General features: G+C 35.6%; 1 protein-coding gene across 1 annotated transcript; it reads right to left on the bottom strand.

The window, feature by feature from the left end:
- Positions 1–3,912: 3,912 nt before the first annotated feature.
- Positions 3,913–9,407, bottom strand: LOC107755954 (protein FAM46A-like). Its single transcript, XM_016572916.1, has 4 exons — positions 9,001–9,407; positions 4,437–4,918; positions 4,222–4,243; positions 3,913–3,963 (listed from the first exon to the last, which is right to left on the bottom strand). The coding sequence occupies exons 1-4, from the start codon at positions 9,154–9,156 to the stop codon at positions 3,913–3,915; spliced, it is 711 nt and encodes a 236-aa protein (XP_016428402.1). The 5' UTR covers positions 9,157–9,407.
- Between the last annotated feature and the right edge of the window lie 4,506 nt (positions 9,408–13,913).

Raw genomic sequence — 13,913 nt, 5'->3', positions numbered from 1 at the left:
CATAAGGAAAAATAGCCTCAACACATTATTATGAGTGACCTACCTTTTGTGGTCTGTACATCTTCAAGTTACCACTTTATAGCATTCCTTCAAGAATGGAACTTATTTGGTTTCTTCCTATTGAAAAGAGGCTCGCCCTGTTCACTTTTCCATTCTTTTCTGTGCCCTGATTCAAATGACGAAACATGTGAAACTTTGTCTTTGCCCCACCCTGAGGCTTCAGTGCACATATCGTGCATTCCATTCATGAATTTATGGTTTCACCTGTTTTTCCAACAATCAAAGATTTAATGTTAAAATTCTCTATTTATACTGAATGGAGCATTGGTGCTTGAAGGAAAACTTGTTTTTAACTTTAAGGGACATGTGGAAACATAAGGAAAAATAGCCTCAACACATTATTATGAGTGACCTACCTTTTGTGGTCTGTACATCTTCAAGTTACCACTTTATAGCATTCCTTCAAGAATGGAACTTATTTGGTTTCTTCCTATTGAAAAGAGGCTCGCCCTGTTCACTTTTCCATTCTTTTCTGTGCCCTGATTCAAATGACGAAACATGTGATAACTTTGTCTTTGCCCCCCCCTGAGGCTTCAGTGCACATATCGTGCATTTTCCATTCGAATTTATGGTTTCACCTCTGTTTTTCCAACAATCAAAGATTTAATGTTAAAATTCTCTATTTATACTGAATGGAGCATTGGTGCTTGAAGGAAAACTTGTTTTTATGGTTTGGTGCTGAAGGTGTATGATCATTTAAAATGAATTGGAAACTGCTTTTAGATGTTTTAGACAGGTTGTAATTTGAATTCCTCATTAATGGAGATTGATTCAGCTATTTTGTGTCACACAGCATCAGAATCATCATCTCAGATGCTGCTGTAAATGTTGCAGACGTTATAATTTAAATGGCTCATTAATGGAGAATGAGTCATCTTTTTACTAACACATCATTAAAACCATTAGTTGTAAGTTAGATTTAACTCAACACTGACCTATTCGGCATGAGATCAATGTCAGTAGGACTGCACAAGATCAAGAATATTATCCAGGATGAGTACGTCTGACTCTCTCAAATAGAATAAACACATTCATTAAATTTCAAACTTAATTTGTGTTCTTTCCGTAGGTCATCCTGTGAGGTTTATGAATGCCATGAACAGCAGTGAATATTGCACTTGCTCTGTGTTGCGCCGGCTGTCCGGTTGACCTGCCATCAGTGATTCAAGGATGAAGACAAGGAGCGTCATTGTTCCAGCGGAAACAAGACAGACAGGTATGACTCACACACATGGATGTTATTGGCACGGACACAGGACAGCCCTACCGAAATATTAAACATCATATTCGTTTTCCATTCAAGTTTTCATTTTTACAAGAGGCACACACACTTAATTAATTTTGCTGTGTAGAATAAACAGTTGACCCAAAAGGTATTTGGACATTTAAGTCTGACAAAATGTCTGAATGTTGTTGCATAGACACAAAATATCAAACCAAGTGGAATTTTACAATTTATTTTAGCCAAAAGGTGATTTTTAGTGGATGAATGAAGTTGGCTAACACTTATAATTAAAGTCTGGGGCAGTAAAAACACAGTGAAAACAGTAATATTGTGAATTATTATTACAATTTAAAATACTCTTTTCTATTTTAACATATTTTTAATCAATTTAATTTATTCCTGTAATGTCAAAGCTGAATTTTCAGCATCATTACTCCAGTCTTCAGTGTCACATGATCTTTCAGAAATCATTCTAATATGCTGCTTTGGTGCTTAAGAAACATTTTCTTTTATTATTATCAGTGTTGAAAACAGCTGTGCTGATTATTTTTTTGTATACACTGTGATGCATTCTTTTAAGGATTGTTCAAAAGAATACTTAATTTGAAAGAATTTTTAGTAACACTAAAAAGTCTTTAATGTTACTTTTGATAATGCATCCTCCCTAAATACAATTTTATTAATTTTTTTTTTATTCTTACTGAACCCAAACTAATATGTAATTCATCATATTCACTTTGTTTCACAACTATTTCTAATACATTTGATCTTACCAATATATCTATTGTTTTATCATTTAAATCCAAACAAGCTTATTTTTATTAAATGTCTGAAAAGAGTGTTTGTTCTTTCATTTTAAATGTGGTCTTGGTGTCCAACTTTTTTGGGGTCAGTGTATCACTGTAGCCAAAGTTGTTCAGAATAACATCATATGTGACATATTATATTGCCATTTTGTGCCATGAAATGATATTGCCATGAGAGGACTCATAGATGAGGTGTTGTCCTCATTTTGAAGGCTTCTGTATTAAGTAACTTGTGTATTAAGTTTCTGGTTTAATGTCTTATGTACTTTTGTGAACATGATTCTGTTTTTTATGAGATTTTATACTTTTTCAAAAACTTTTTCTATACTTTAACTTATTGGTTTCATCTGCAGTTACACATGGAGGTCAACATAAAAAGGGTAAACCTGTTACAGTTACAGATAACAGGTGTAGATAATAGAAAATAGCTGGATATAAATTACATCATAGGCTAAATAAATGTCACAGCTTGTAGCTTCTTGTCCAAAACATGTCTCAACATGTTCGAGCATGTCCTTATATATTCCTGCATGTCTGTGGTTCAAGTCCCACTGAATTAAACAGCACTACCTCATCCTAATTTTTTAAGCCACTGTCTGAGGGGGTAGGTTTTGCCAATGACACTGTTTGCACAGGCTGGGACATTACACATGGTTTACCAACGGCTGTGTTTTTCTTTAGGGTTCCTTAGTCTTTTAACTAGGCGGGTTTATTTATATCCTCTCTTATATGAGGCCTAACATGAGGGAATAAGTGGAGTATTATTCCCCAGTTGTTCTACTTCAGCTTTACGACAGTAGTTGCTCCCCTGATGCCTTTTGAATAGCGAGGGCCAAAAATCAAAAGGAAACTTGACCTATGTCTCTCTCTGACACGGCAATGAAATATCACCTTCACTTAAAGGGGTAGTTCACTTAAATGTAAATTCTGCCATTATATATATATATATATATATATATTTCTTAAACGAAATGTTCTTAAAACATCAAAACAGCATTACGTTTTTTTTATTCCATAATTGGCAAGTAAATCTCTCTCTCTCAAAAAAAAAGATAAATAAATAAAACTATTGGTCATAATATTACATTTTAAATAATAATGCTAGTCGTAAAATACTATATATTTATTTATTAATTCATTTATTCAATTTTTGAATTTATTTAATTCATAAAAAGACATATTGTCAGAAAACAGGCAATATTATTTTTAAGGATGCTTTTTTTTTTACTCAAAATTGCAAAAACGTATTAAATAAAAACTTAATAAAAGTGAAAAAAAAATCCATATTCTCATACACTCCTAAAGTTTGTGCGGAAGAGAATTTCTAAATAGATACTTTATTGATTGATTCCCAAAAGGCAATGGCACAAGAGTACAAATGGTGAAAGGAGAATTCATGGATTACCTCTTACAGAAACCAGTCAAATAACTATGCTACCATCGTAAGAAAAGTGATGTTGTGCTCTTTAAATTGAATGAACCTGAACCGAAAGAACGAACCAGTTGCAGTGACAACATTAAAATGAAATATTTATGTCTATTTAAACTATTTGAACTTATATGCAGAAACCAATTAAACAAAATTTTAAATTACAGCCTATATTAGTCTACTAATCAGTAGTAATCATTTTTAACATCACATCCCTAGATCTGTTAGCTTACATCACAATACCAGCTCCTTGACGTTTACAAAAACAATGACATGGATATGGCATTATGAAAGGAAATAGGATTCTATCTCCAGGGGAAGCATGGGTGGGTTAACAAAACAGCCTTTGTCTGTTACCTTTAGTGTCACACTAAAAGAGGGGCCATTGTGCTTTAGAAAGGATCCTTATGGTTCATGTCCTGGAACTGCAATGGATCCATTTCCTCAGATTAAGAGTCAGCACACATTCAGACCACAACACTGCTACACTTGCAGTTTCACCATTGACCACTTTCACCTCTTCTGTCTCATGATAAATGCTCCGTTGATATAAAAAATCCTTACCATTTGAAATTATTTGCCAAAATACCAACTCGCTTGAATATTAACAAATTAAGTTGTCAGAATATGACCACATCCGCTTCAAAAGGTAAAAGAGGTCTAGAACACAAGAAGATAGGTTTTGTGCTTTTTTTAATCACATGGAAATACATGCCTCCATCCCTGAAAATAGAGTTTTACAATTAACATGGAGACAGAAAAATGGTTTTAGAAAGCACAGGTCTCACTTTTGTTGTACAATGTTTTTAGGCACTTGGAATTACAACAGCAAACATTCCTATCTTTTTTAACAACGAAAATAAAATATCTTTGGTCCTTAAAAAAAACAAGAAGCAAAACAGAGTTTGATTGAAACCACAGTCCCAACACCGTCGGGTGAAAGCACTCCGACATGGGAGTCTCTGAACAGCGGTCAAACAGAAGAAGGGAGTCCAAGGCTATCTGGAAGGAGTCCACGCTGAACTCAAACTGGCGCCTGAGAGAGTCCACAAACTTAAGCTCAACATTCTTGCCGGTGTTGTTGGAGAGTGAGATGAGGCTCCAGCGGTCGTTGTCGTTGCAAACCTTCACCAACTTCTGTACATAAGCCTCCTTCAGAGTAAGTGCTGAGATTCTCTCCTTGCTGACACCCTCGGGTAGGAAGTCCAGCAGGCTGTCGAGAACCACATCCTTAACCACGCGGAAGGCCTGGTCATCTGACAGAGAAACGCCAAAAATCAGGTCCAAGTCCTTGTACCCGAGCCCCGTGTCCTGGTGCAGAACGTGACTGGCAGCCGAGCCGTTCAGCCTCACATCTCGAACAGTGATTCCTCGCTCCTCCAAACGTGCTCGAACCACCTGCAGAAATAGTTTAAGATCAGAGATTAGAGGGTTTTTTCTTTTTTATTTTATTGGTCAGTATTGGATATATTTTTACATTTAGATGACACTGGTGTTCATCTAACTCTCACTTAAAGTGAATTTGTAAAACACTAATATTTAATAAAACAGTTACATTCTTTTTAGAAAATTTATAAAAATCACATTTATTAATAAAAAAAATAAATGAGCAATAAATTAATAAATGATCAAATTTTTTTTTTTAGTGCTTTGATTTTCATTTATTTAGACAAAACCAGTTAGCAGTTATCCGCCATAAAATTAATATAATTTTTTTACTTAATTAATCAATTTAAATATGGGTGTATCCCTAATCAGTAACATACAACCACTGCTTGAACAAGTGAACAATGGCAAACATAATACCACACTAAACACTACCTTATCTGGACAATTTGAGGATACTTTGTTCTGCCACCACTGCAATTAGATAATGACCTTATTATCTAAAAAGCCTAATAAGACATATCATTTTATTAAGCTAGGCATCAGTGTTGTTGACTCAACTGCTAAAAATCACAGATTTCTTGCATTTATTCTCCTCATACTGTGAACACCTGAGAATCACAGTTGGTTTATAGTCAGTGATCAACAACACAAATTCACCGCAGTTATTAGCCATTTTAACATTTTCTCTCTTTGTTGCTGTCATTCTAGCTGTTGCGAGGTAGAATAATGTCTCCAACTAAACCACACCTGAGAGAATTTGAACATGCCACATACACACATTTAACATCATTTACTGTAATTGGTCTTTTTTTATATATACTGTTAATCTTCTGTGCTGAATGCCTTTATTTGCAAATTGGAAGTCATTTTGTATGCACTTCAAATAAAAAAAAAAGTTAAGTATTAATCTATTGCCCTCATACTGTGAACACCTGAGAATCACAGTTGGTTTATAGTCAGTGATCAACAACACAAATTCACCGCAGTTATTAGCCATTTTAACATTTTCTCTCTTTGTTGCTGTGATTCTAGCTGTTGCGAGGTAGAATAATGTCTCCAACTAAACCACACCTGAGAGAATTTGAACATGCCACATACACACATTTAACATCATTTACTGTAATTGGTCTTTTTTTTATATATTGTTAATCTTCTGTGCTGAATGCCTTTATTTGCAAATTGGAAGTCATTTTGTATGCACTTCAAATAAAAAAAAAAGTTAAGTATTAATCTATTTATAAGGAATGTGCACTGTAGAGATTGACACATCTGTGCATCGACAGTGATACATTCACAGAGACTCACTTGGGAACATGCAGCACTGTACAGCTGCACAACATTCTAGAAGGCCGAGACTTATTCAAAACTGTTCTCTTATGAATATAGATAGAGGCAGTTGCAAGATTTCACATTCACATGAAGGTCTCATAAATCTCAAATGGTAAATCAGGAACACATTCATAAATGCCTAATTCAATAAAGACAAAAATATGGAATTTGGCACAGTCCACATTTTATGCATGCCAAGCAGTTTTGTATGCCATTTATATTGTTTTACGACCATTCAGATATTAAAATGTGCTTGAATCAAACTCATTATCTCCGTCCTGAATGCACGTAACCTTCATTTTCCACAGCTCTGTCAGATTAGTGTCAATCAGATCACCTAGCCTCACTCCTGTCAATCAAATCATTAGCCTTCTATTTTTACACATTAGGTCTGACTGCAGCAATTGACCAAGTGAACGCAGTGGAACTATGCACGACGTGTGTCTGTACACATGCTGAGAACACGTTATACAGTTTTACAGGTTTGCAGCATATGAATCAAGGTGAAATTGCAATTTGGCCGAGTGCAATTTATTAAAGCATAAAGGGTGTGATTTATTTAAACAAAAAGTGTATTTACTTTATTTAATAATAGACTATTGTCTGTATTAACATCAATCAATGGTGTTTCAAAAAATACTGCCAATGACAAACAAACTCAAAGGTTCTTCAGTTTCCACCAAAGCCTTGAGGGTTAAACCGGATCGCCTTGCAACACATGTGAATATTATATTAAGATGATGCCAAGTCAGGTATACGCAGTTGCATTCAAAACCTACATTTTATGGTTTAACTGTACATCACAGCACAAGGTGCAAATGTGCAATCATAACACTGTTATAATGATAATGAAAACAGCCACAAAGTCCATGTAATGAGATGGTGCCGTGGTAAATCATTTAGGTTAAGGAAAACGAGCGGCCATCTTTTGTCAATTTTGCAATGTCATGTGGAGGCTGTGTAATAAAACATCAAAGTTGTTTTTTTACAGGTTTTCCATTAAATATAATGGGCTTCTTAGTTGGGTTTTATTGACAGGGCATTACTATCTGTTCAAACCCAGGCAGATGTTGTATTATGAAACAGAGACTGACCACTCATTACTGTCCACTCCATGTATAGCAGAACTGGATCAAAGGAAGGGAAACTGTCAGATTCCACAGTTCATACTTTCTATCTCCATATAATTAGAACCAATAGGGGCCAATCTTAGGCCAATTTTTAGGATCTAAGGCATGTCACTGTATAAATCACTCACAGTATATGAGAACACTGAAATAAAAGATATCAGATGTAGACATGATTGACGGACAAATTCCCTCAAACTGCTGCCATATGGGATCATATACATATGTACATAAAATGCTAAATCTTGAACACATTTTCTGTCCAACTGCAAGAGCATTCTACCTAAAACACTTGAAACAAACCCTCTCGTTGGGAGAAGCCCTACTAAAGGAAGTGATCTGGAGAAAATATCAATATCTGCTTGCATGTGTAGATGCAAGCCCACACTGCTTGTGTATAAGAACAATAATTATTTTAATTGAGAAGGGGGGCATTGATGGAGGTTATCACTGGACTAGCTCAAGCAGTGTTACGTTGCATGGGATTAGGGTCAGTAATGAGTTACACTCAGTGCAGTTATCGTGAGAACATCCAAGTCATTAACAACTCTCTTAAATTTGCCAAGTGCACAGTTTTCTGTATCTGCTGGAGGGCCAAAGGCTAAGAATGTTTTGCTTATCCTTGGGGGGTTGAGACATTACACCAATAGCTGATTGTGCAGTGACAGTTATTCCTTATAATTAACTAGTATCTATTTTTGCCTTACCAAAGACTTTTTATCTCATTAGAACTTTTTTCACTTGCAGCATCTTTTACAATTTAACTAATGCTTTTTCATTAGATACTAATATGTATCCCTTTGCTAACTATGGCAATAGTGACTAATATCTATTCCACTGCACATTTTTGCAGTTGAATTTGATAAGCAACTGTGATTCTGGTATTAAATATTCACTTCTGACTAGTATGCATTTCAGGTTTTTCTCTAACTCTTCATTAGGTTCTAGTTCCTATAGTCCCCATAGGTATTAGTATCTATTCCAGCTGTACTATGCGTGAAACACTAATATCAGTTACGATTATTACTAGTTATAATTGCTTTTTACTTTACAATTCAAATTTAAATATTACAAGTACACAGTAAACTGAAATACTAGTACCAGTACACTGAAATACACAATAGTGTTTGATAAATGGGTAGGCCTATGTATATTAATTTAGTACTGGCACAACTGTAATAGATACTAGCTACTATTTTAATAGTTACAAAAAACTAAGGAATAAATACTCCCGGCAAATCAATAGTTAGTAGGAAAAAAAATGGATTAAGTACCGGTTACGACCTGAATACATAGCCTGAAGCGAATAGCTGACATTGACTTGTTACATAGTATAGTGAAGCAAGGGTCCTAGTAACTAATTGAATAGATATTCACTACTGGAATATTAAGCACTATTGAAAAATAACTAGTGAAATGGAGATAAGAAATGCTGCTTGAATTATTTACTAGTAATTAAAAAAAAGAAGTAAAAGTAACATAATATGATAGTATCGAGGAATGCATTTTCAAATCTAGCCATATTATGAAATAAAGGAAATAAAGGTCAAATATTATACGGACCCATAAAAGGAAAGTTTATAATGAAATGCTGTAGTGCAGAAAGTGTATTCAGATATGTGCTTTCATAATAACCTGAACAATTTGTCGCGGCTGAACCGAAAGCGTCGGGAAGTTTCCACGTCCGTGAACTGGAACCGTCTCGCCAAGAATAGAGTCCAAACGTTGCACCTGCTCCCAAGATAACACGCAAAACCGCCGACACTGCTCTGACACATCACCGGAGGACATGGCGATGGAAAGAACAACCAGCTTAAAATGGCAAAAACTTCTGGTCTACTCCCGCACAGATAACGCTGCCTTTCCAAACAGATGAAGTTCCTACGCAAAGTCGTTTGTAAAAAGCTCAGTTATTTCACAGTTGCACTCGATATCAGCTATATAGCTTATAGATCGACACGGTTTGTGGGGTCATCCAGCTGCGCTCGTGATTCACTATTCCCAATCCACACACGACCAACAGAAGCGTTAAGCGTTACAGTAATGCTAGATACGCACCATCTGAATGGTCTTTATAGGCAAGAGATTTGCATACGCGCGTCTTATTGGTCAAATATCTGCTCATGAATAATTTCACAGCACTCTTTAATTGGATTGGCGGAGGCGTGCAGCTGTAACACACCCACCCTGCTTGTGACCTGTTATCAAAGCAGCACTAAAAGACATTGTAATTGTCAATGTCTCACTTTTGAAGAGGACCCATAAACAAAACAACAACATAAGCATAAACACACTTTTTTATTATGAAGATCTCTGTATCTGTTAATTTTATTTTTTTTAAACTTATGGTCTTATATTTCACATACATGCCAATACATAGCCTACATGCATGTATGTATGTATGTATATATGCAAACAGTATTTTGTATCTTACATGTGTGTACACACACACACACACACACACACACACAATATACAAAATACTATATATCTGTAATACTCAAGATACAAAATACTACTCACTTTTGGATTATTTACTAGTAATATAATACTAGTAATATATATATATATATATATATATATACTGTATATGTTATTTATATTTTTTCTTTCTTTTTATATGTACACATTTATATTTTTATTAATTATTTTATATTATATGAACCCAGATTTGAATGAGCTTTTCCACAAATAAATGTGAGGTGTTGCAGTGGCAGCTGAAAAACTAAAATAACTAAGCCCATCCAACACGCTTTTTCTTCACTGGTCCCAAATGAGAAAGAAAAAAAGAGAGAAAACCATAAACCCTATAAATCTGAAAATAGGGATGTTTATAGGGAACCAAATCAGAACCATCTACTCCCACAGTATTGATGTTAAAACTGCAAATACTGTGAGACTACCAAGAAATAGCTTATTACCACCGGGACTGTCCTAAATATGAAGTCTCGTATCTATTGGGAAATGAAGGATACATGGTTAAATATGTCTTAATTCTCAACTGTATAATGTTAACAGTGTGTTTGTGTGGACTGCTTAAGAAAACATCCAAACATCTGTTCTGATTGGATTTATTTTGGTTACACAGAGGATGAAAAGAATGATTCTCTGCTGCGTGGCATTTGTGGATGACTCATAGCTCGCAAGCTGTTGATCAGTCTTGGGGGCAACAGCAGCGGGGGGTTAGTCATGATAGATCAGTGTGTATGTGATCAGAGAGCTGAACTAAATACCATTTCAATAGGGGAGGTTCTGACAGTGTGTGATGTCAACCAATTTCAGTTCCCCTGGCAACAGCATCCCCCGTTGCCAAGCAGCACGGAAAGAGGGAGCCCTCATCGGTGTTCTGAGCAGGTGGTGATACGAGACACCTGCGTCATTGGCCTAAAAATAGTTTGCCTTGAGGTAGGAGAGCATTGTTGGTGACAATCCAGGCCTGAAGTGATTTAGAAGGGTCGCAGAACATTCAAATGGAGTCAAACCAAGGAAATCCTTGATATTCACCTCGTCATTACTGAAGGCCCTGCTGGGTGGATGTGCAACTGTAATAGCACCTCTTCTGGGAGTATCCATCTGACCTAATGCACGTAGACAAATACCTTTAAGTAAAACATCTCTTTTTGCCAACAATCAGAAAGGCTGTTCCCAGTTTCACACCCAAAAAAGGTGCATCTAAATCCCGAAAATGTTTATTAAGGATACACAACTAATCTTTTTGTTTGTAAAGCAATTCTGCCGCCCTTGAATCTTTAAACACCTGAGAGTAGTGGACGTGGATTTATTTGTATTATTTGATTACACCGCACACATATTCGCTGACTAGGTACTGCAGTAGGCAAAAGTTGTCTGGGCCATAACATTGGGCAGCAAATAAGTTTAGGACTGCGTTAAAATGAGTCTAGAGCTCATCGACCCAACAGATTCAGGTCATACTGAATTTTACAACCCACATTCCGGTCTTATTGAGCTTTTCATGATAGGTTCTAACAATGACTAACTATCATCAAAAGAATAAACACAAAGGGCACCATAAAATGTCATGTATCAAAACTAGTTTACAGTATAGAATGCATCATACCACATCAGGCACTTTAGTGGATTTATTGTCCAAACAAGCCGTTTATAATTAAGAAAATCAAGAGAAACTATAAATAAGGCCATTTTTGAAGGCAGAAGGCCTATAAAAGAACACAGATCCCTCACTAGTATGACACAAATCCTGGAGAATGTCACAAGACTGACATCTCAATGTGACTAAGCAAGGTTTGACATGGTGATCATGAGTACATATTATCCATACTTCATTAGCGCTCGGGTGAGGCGTGAGGCTTTGTGAAGAATAGAAACACAGACTGGTAAGTATTACATAACACTACAAGCTGTTCATCAGTTCACTTCTGATAAAGAACAACTTCCTCATTCATCTGCTGTGTCCGAGTTAACTGGAGGTCAGAACCATATTTCACGACTGCAGAGCTGAAAAACAAGCAGTCAGTGTGAGGCAGGTGCAAAAGTTGTTTGTATGTTTTTTCCCCCTCCTTGTCTTTAAATAGTCTATGGTCTGTGGGACATGCTAATCACTGGACACATATGACATTTTGATACTACTTTTTGTCACTGATATAATATTAGAATATTATCAGTTAAATAACTAATGAATCATATAATTAAAAAAATGTCTGGACACCTAAGCCACACTTAAAATGTATGAATGTCTTTGCACTAGACAACAAAATATCAAACATGTGGCATTTACTTTAAAGATAAATATTACAAACACACTTTTATGACACTTAGTATGTAACTTGAGAAGAAGAACACTACCATTCAAAAGTCTAGATTTGGTAAAGTTTTTAAAAGAAGTCATTTTATTTATTTGATAAAAAATACAGTAATATTGTGAAGTATTGTTACAGTTTAATAACTGTTTTCTATTTTTGGAATATATTTTAAAGTGTAATTTATTCCTGTGATGCAAAGCTGAATTTTCTCCATTACTTCAGTCTTCGGTGTCACATGATCCTTCAAAAATCATTCTAATATGTTGATTTGGTGCTCAAGAAATATTATTATTATTATCAGTGTCGAAAACAGTTGTGCTGCTAAATATTTTTATGGAAATAATGATACATTATTTTTTATTAGAATTATTTAATGAATAGAAAGTTCAAAAGAACAGCGTTTTTGTAATATTACAAATGTTTTCACTGTCACTTTTGATCAGTTTAATGCATCCTTGCTGAATAAAATGATTAATTATGAATTAAATGCTAGTGAACAGTGGTGTACTTTTTTGTAGATAATTATTGGTGCAGACAGTATTATTTGAGAGATTACAACGCCACCGTTTGTCTTTTAGTGTTGATGTTTCTAGGCCATTCAGCTGTTGTAGGCCATGCTTCGGTTAATGTTTGATACAATCCACAGGTCCTTATCTAGAAGTCTGAGACAACTTATAGAATCACGTTATGTAAGCTTATCTGTGATGTAAAAAGAACAGATTCTCGCTGACTGAGGGACTTTTACGGAAATTAATGATGTTGTTTACATTTAAGTAAACACAACATCATTTTTACACATTGGCTGCAGTTATGATCTGCTTGAATGAGTATCTTGTCTCAGGGTTATCCGTGCTTTTATTTCCATATTGTTACACTACAGTCAAATGTAGACAGCCCGTTGTTGAATTAGTACAGTACACACAGGCCTCTTGTCATGGTCATGCTATACAAAACACTAATTCTCCATGAAACCACACATACAATGGAAGAGCCCAACCCTTGATAATCTCCCTTCAGGCCCTGTAATACTCACCACTTAAAGTGGCCTCTCTCTGTGATTAATAACATATTTTGTAATGCTTGCTTTACATTTGCGTCATAGACAACAAGGTGTGCCACTCACATATTTTCTTCAATTAAATGGTCTTATATATTTATTTACATAACCAAGATTTATTTTCCTCTATTAACTGATTGCAAAAAGAATTATATAGGGAAAACAAGCTTAGCACTGGTTTTAAGACAGATTATGGCTTGTAGTTCAGCCCTATATCATATTCAGTGTTGGTGTGGGGTGGATGTCTTGCTCTTTTTAGCACAAGGGTCAAATTTACTGCCAGGCCTCTTGTTGCGTAAGGACATCTGCATTTGTATGTCGCAGGAGAAATGAAAAGTGTGGGTGGATATTCACAGATAAAAAATAATTACTGGTGCAGACACAAGCCATTCTCGGAAGCTTTTTTCTGTCTCACAGCAAAGACATGTACAAAGACAATTTATGTGATATGCCTTAGGAATTCAACTGGTTATAGCATTCATGAACAGTGCGAATGCAAATCTCAAGAGTGACATGAATTGATTCTGCACCACATATCACACATTTTACAGCACGCTTCCTAAGAAAGAAGGGACAGTGAACCTAAGAATAAGATCCCAGATCAGTGAGAGAACCCCAGCCTTAAAAGGAACCATATCAGGAGTTGCGCACCAAGCGCCCATCTGTCTTCATATAATTGAGCTGGTTCCCTGGAGCCAGACTACCTCACC

The sequence above is a fragment of the Sinocyclocheilus rhinocerous genome, unplaced genomic scaffold (assembly GCF_001515625.1).
Source record: "Sinocyclocheilus rhinocerous isolate Xijiao unplaced genomic scaffold, SAMN03320098_v1.1 scaffold11, whole genome shotgun sequence".
In the NCBI taxonomy this organism is placed as follows: domain Eukaryota; kingdom Metazoa; phylum Chordata; class Actinopteri; order Cypriniformes; family Cyprinidae; genus Sinocyclocheilus; species Sinocyclocheilus rhinocerous.
Note: the sequence above shows the minus strand (reverse complement) of the source record. Positions and strands in the feature narration are given on the sequence as shown.

Bases quoted from the DNA above. Each gene is read 5' to 3' on its own strand.
- LOC107755954 (XM_016572916.1), bottom strand. From the start codon at position 9,156: ATGTCCTCCGGTGATGTGTCAGAGCAGTGTCGGCGGTTTTGCGTGTTA. The intron at 4,919-9,000 runs GTTATTATGAAA...CTATTTCTGCAG, and splicing joins AGCCGCGACAAATTGTTCAG to GTGGTTCGAGCACGTTTGGA. The intron at 3,964-4,221 runs GTGATTAAAAAA...TCTTAATCTGAG, and splicing joins ATGGAGGCATGTATTTCCAT to GAAATGGATCCATTGCAGTT.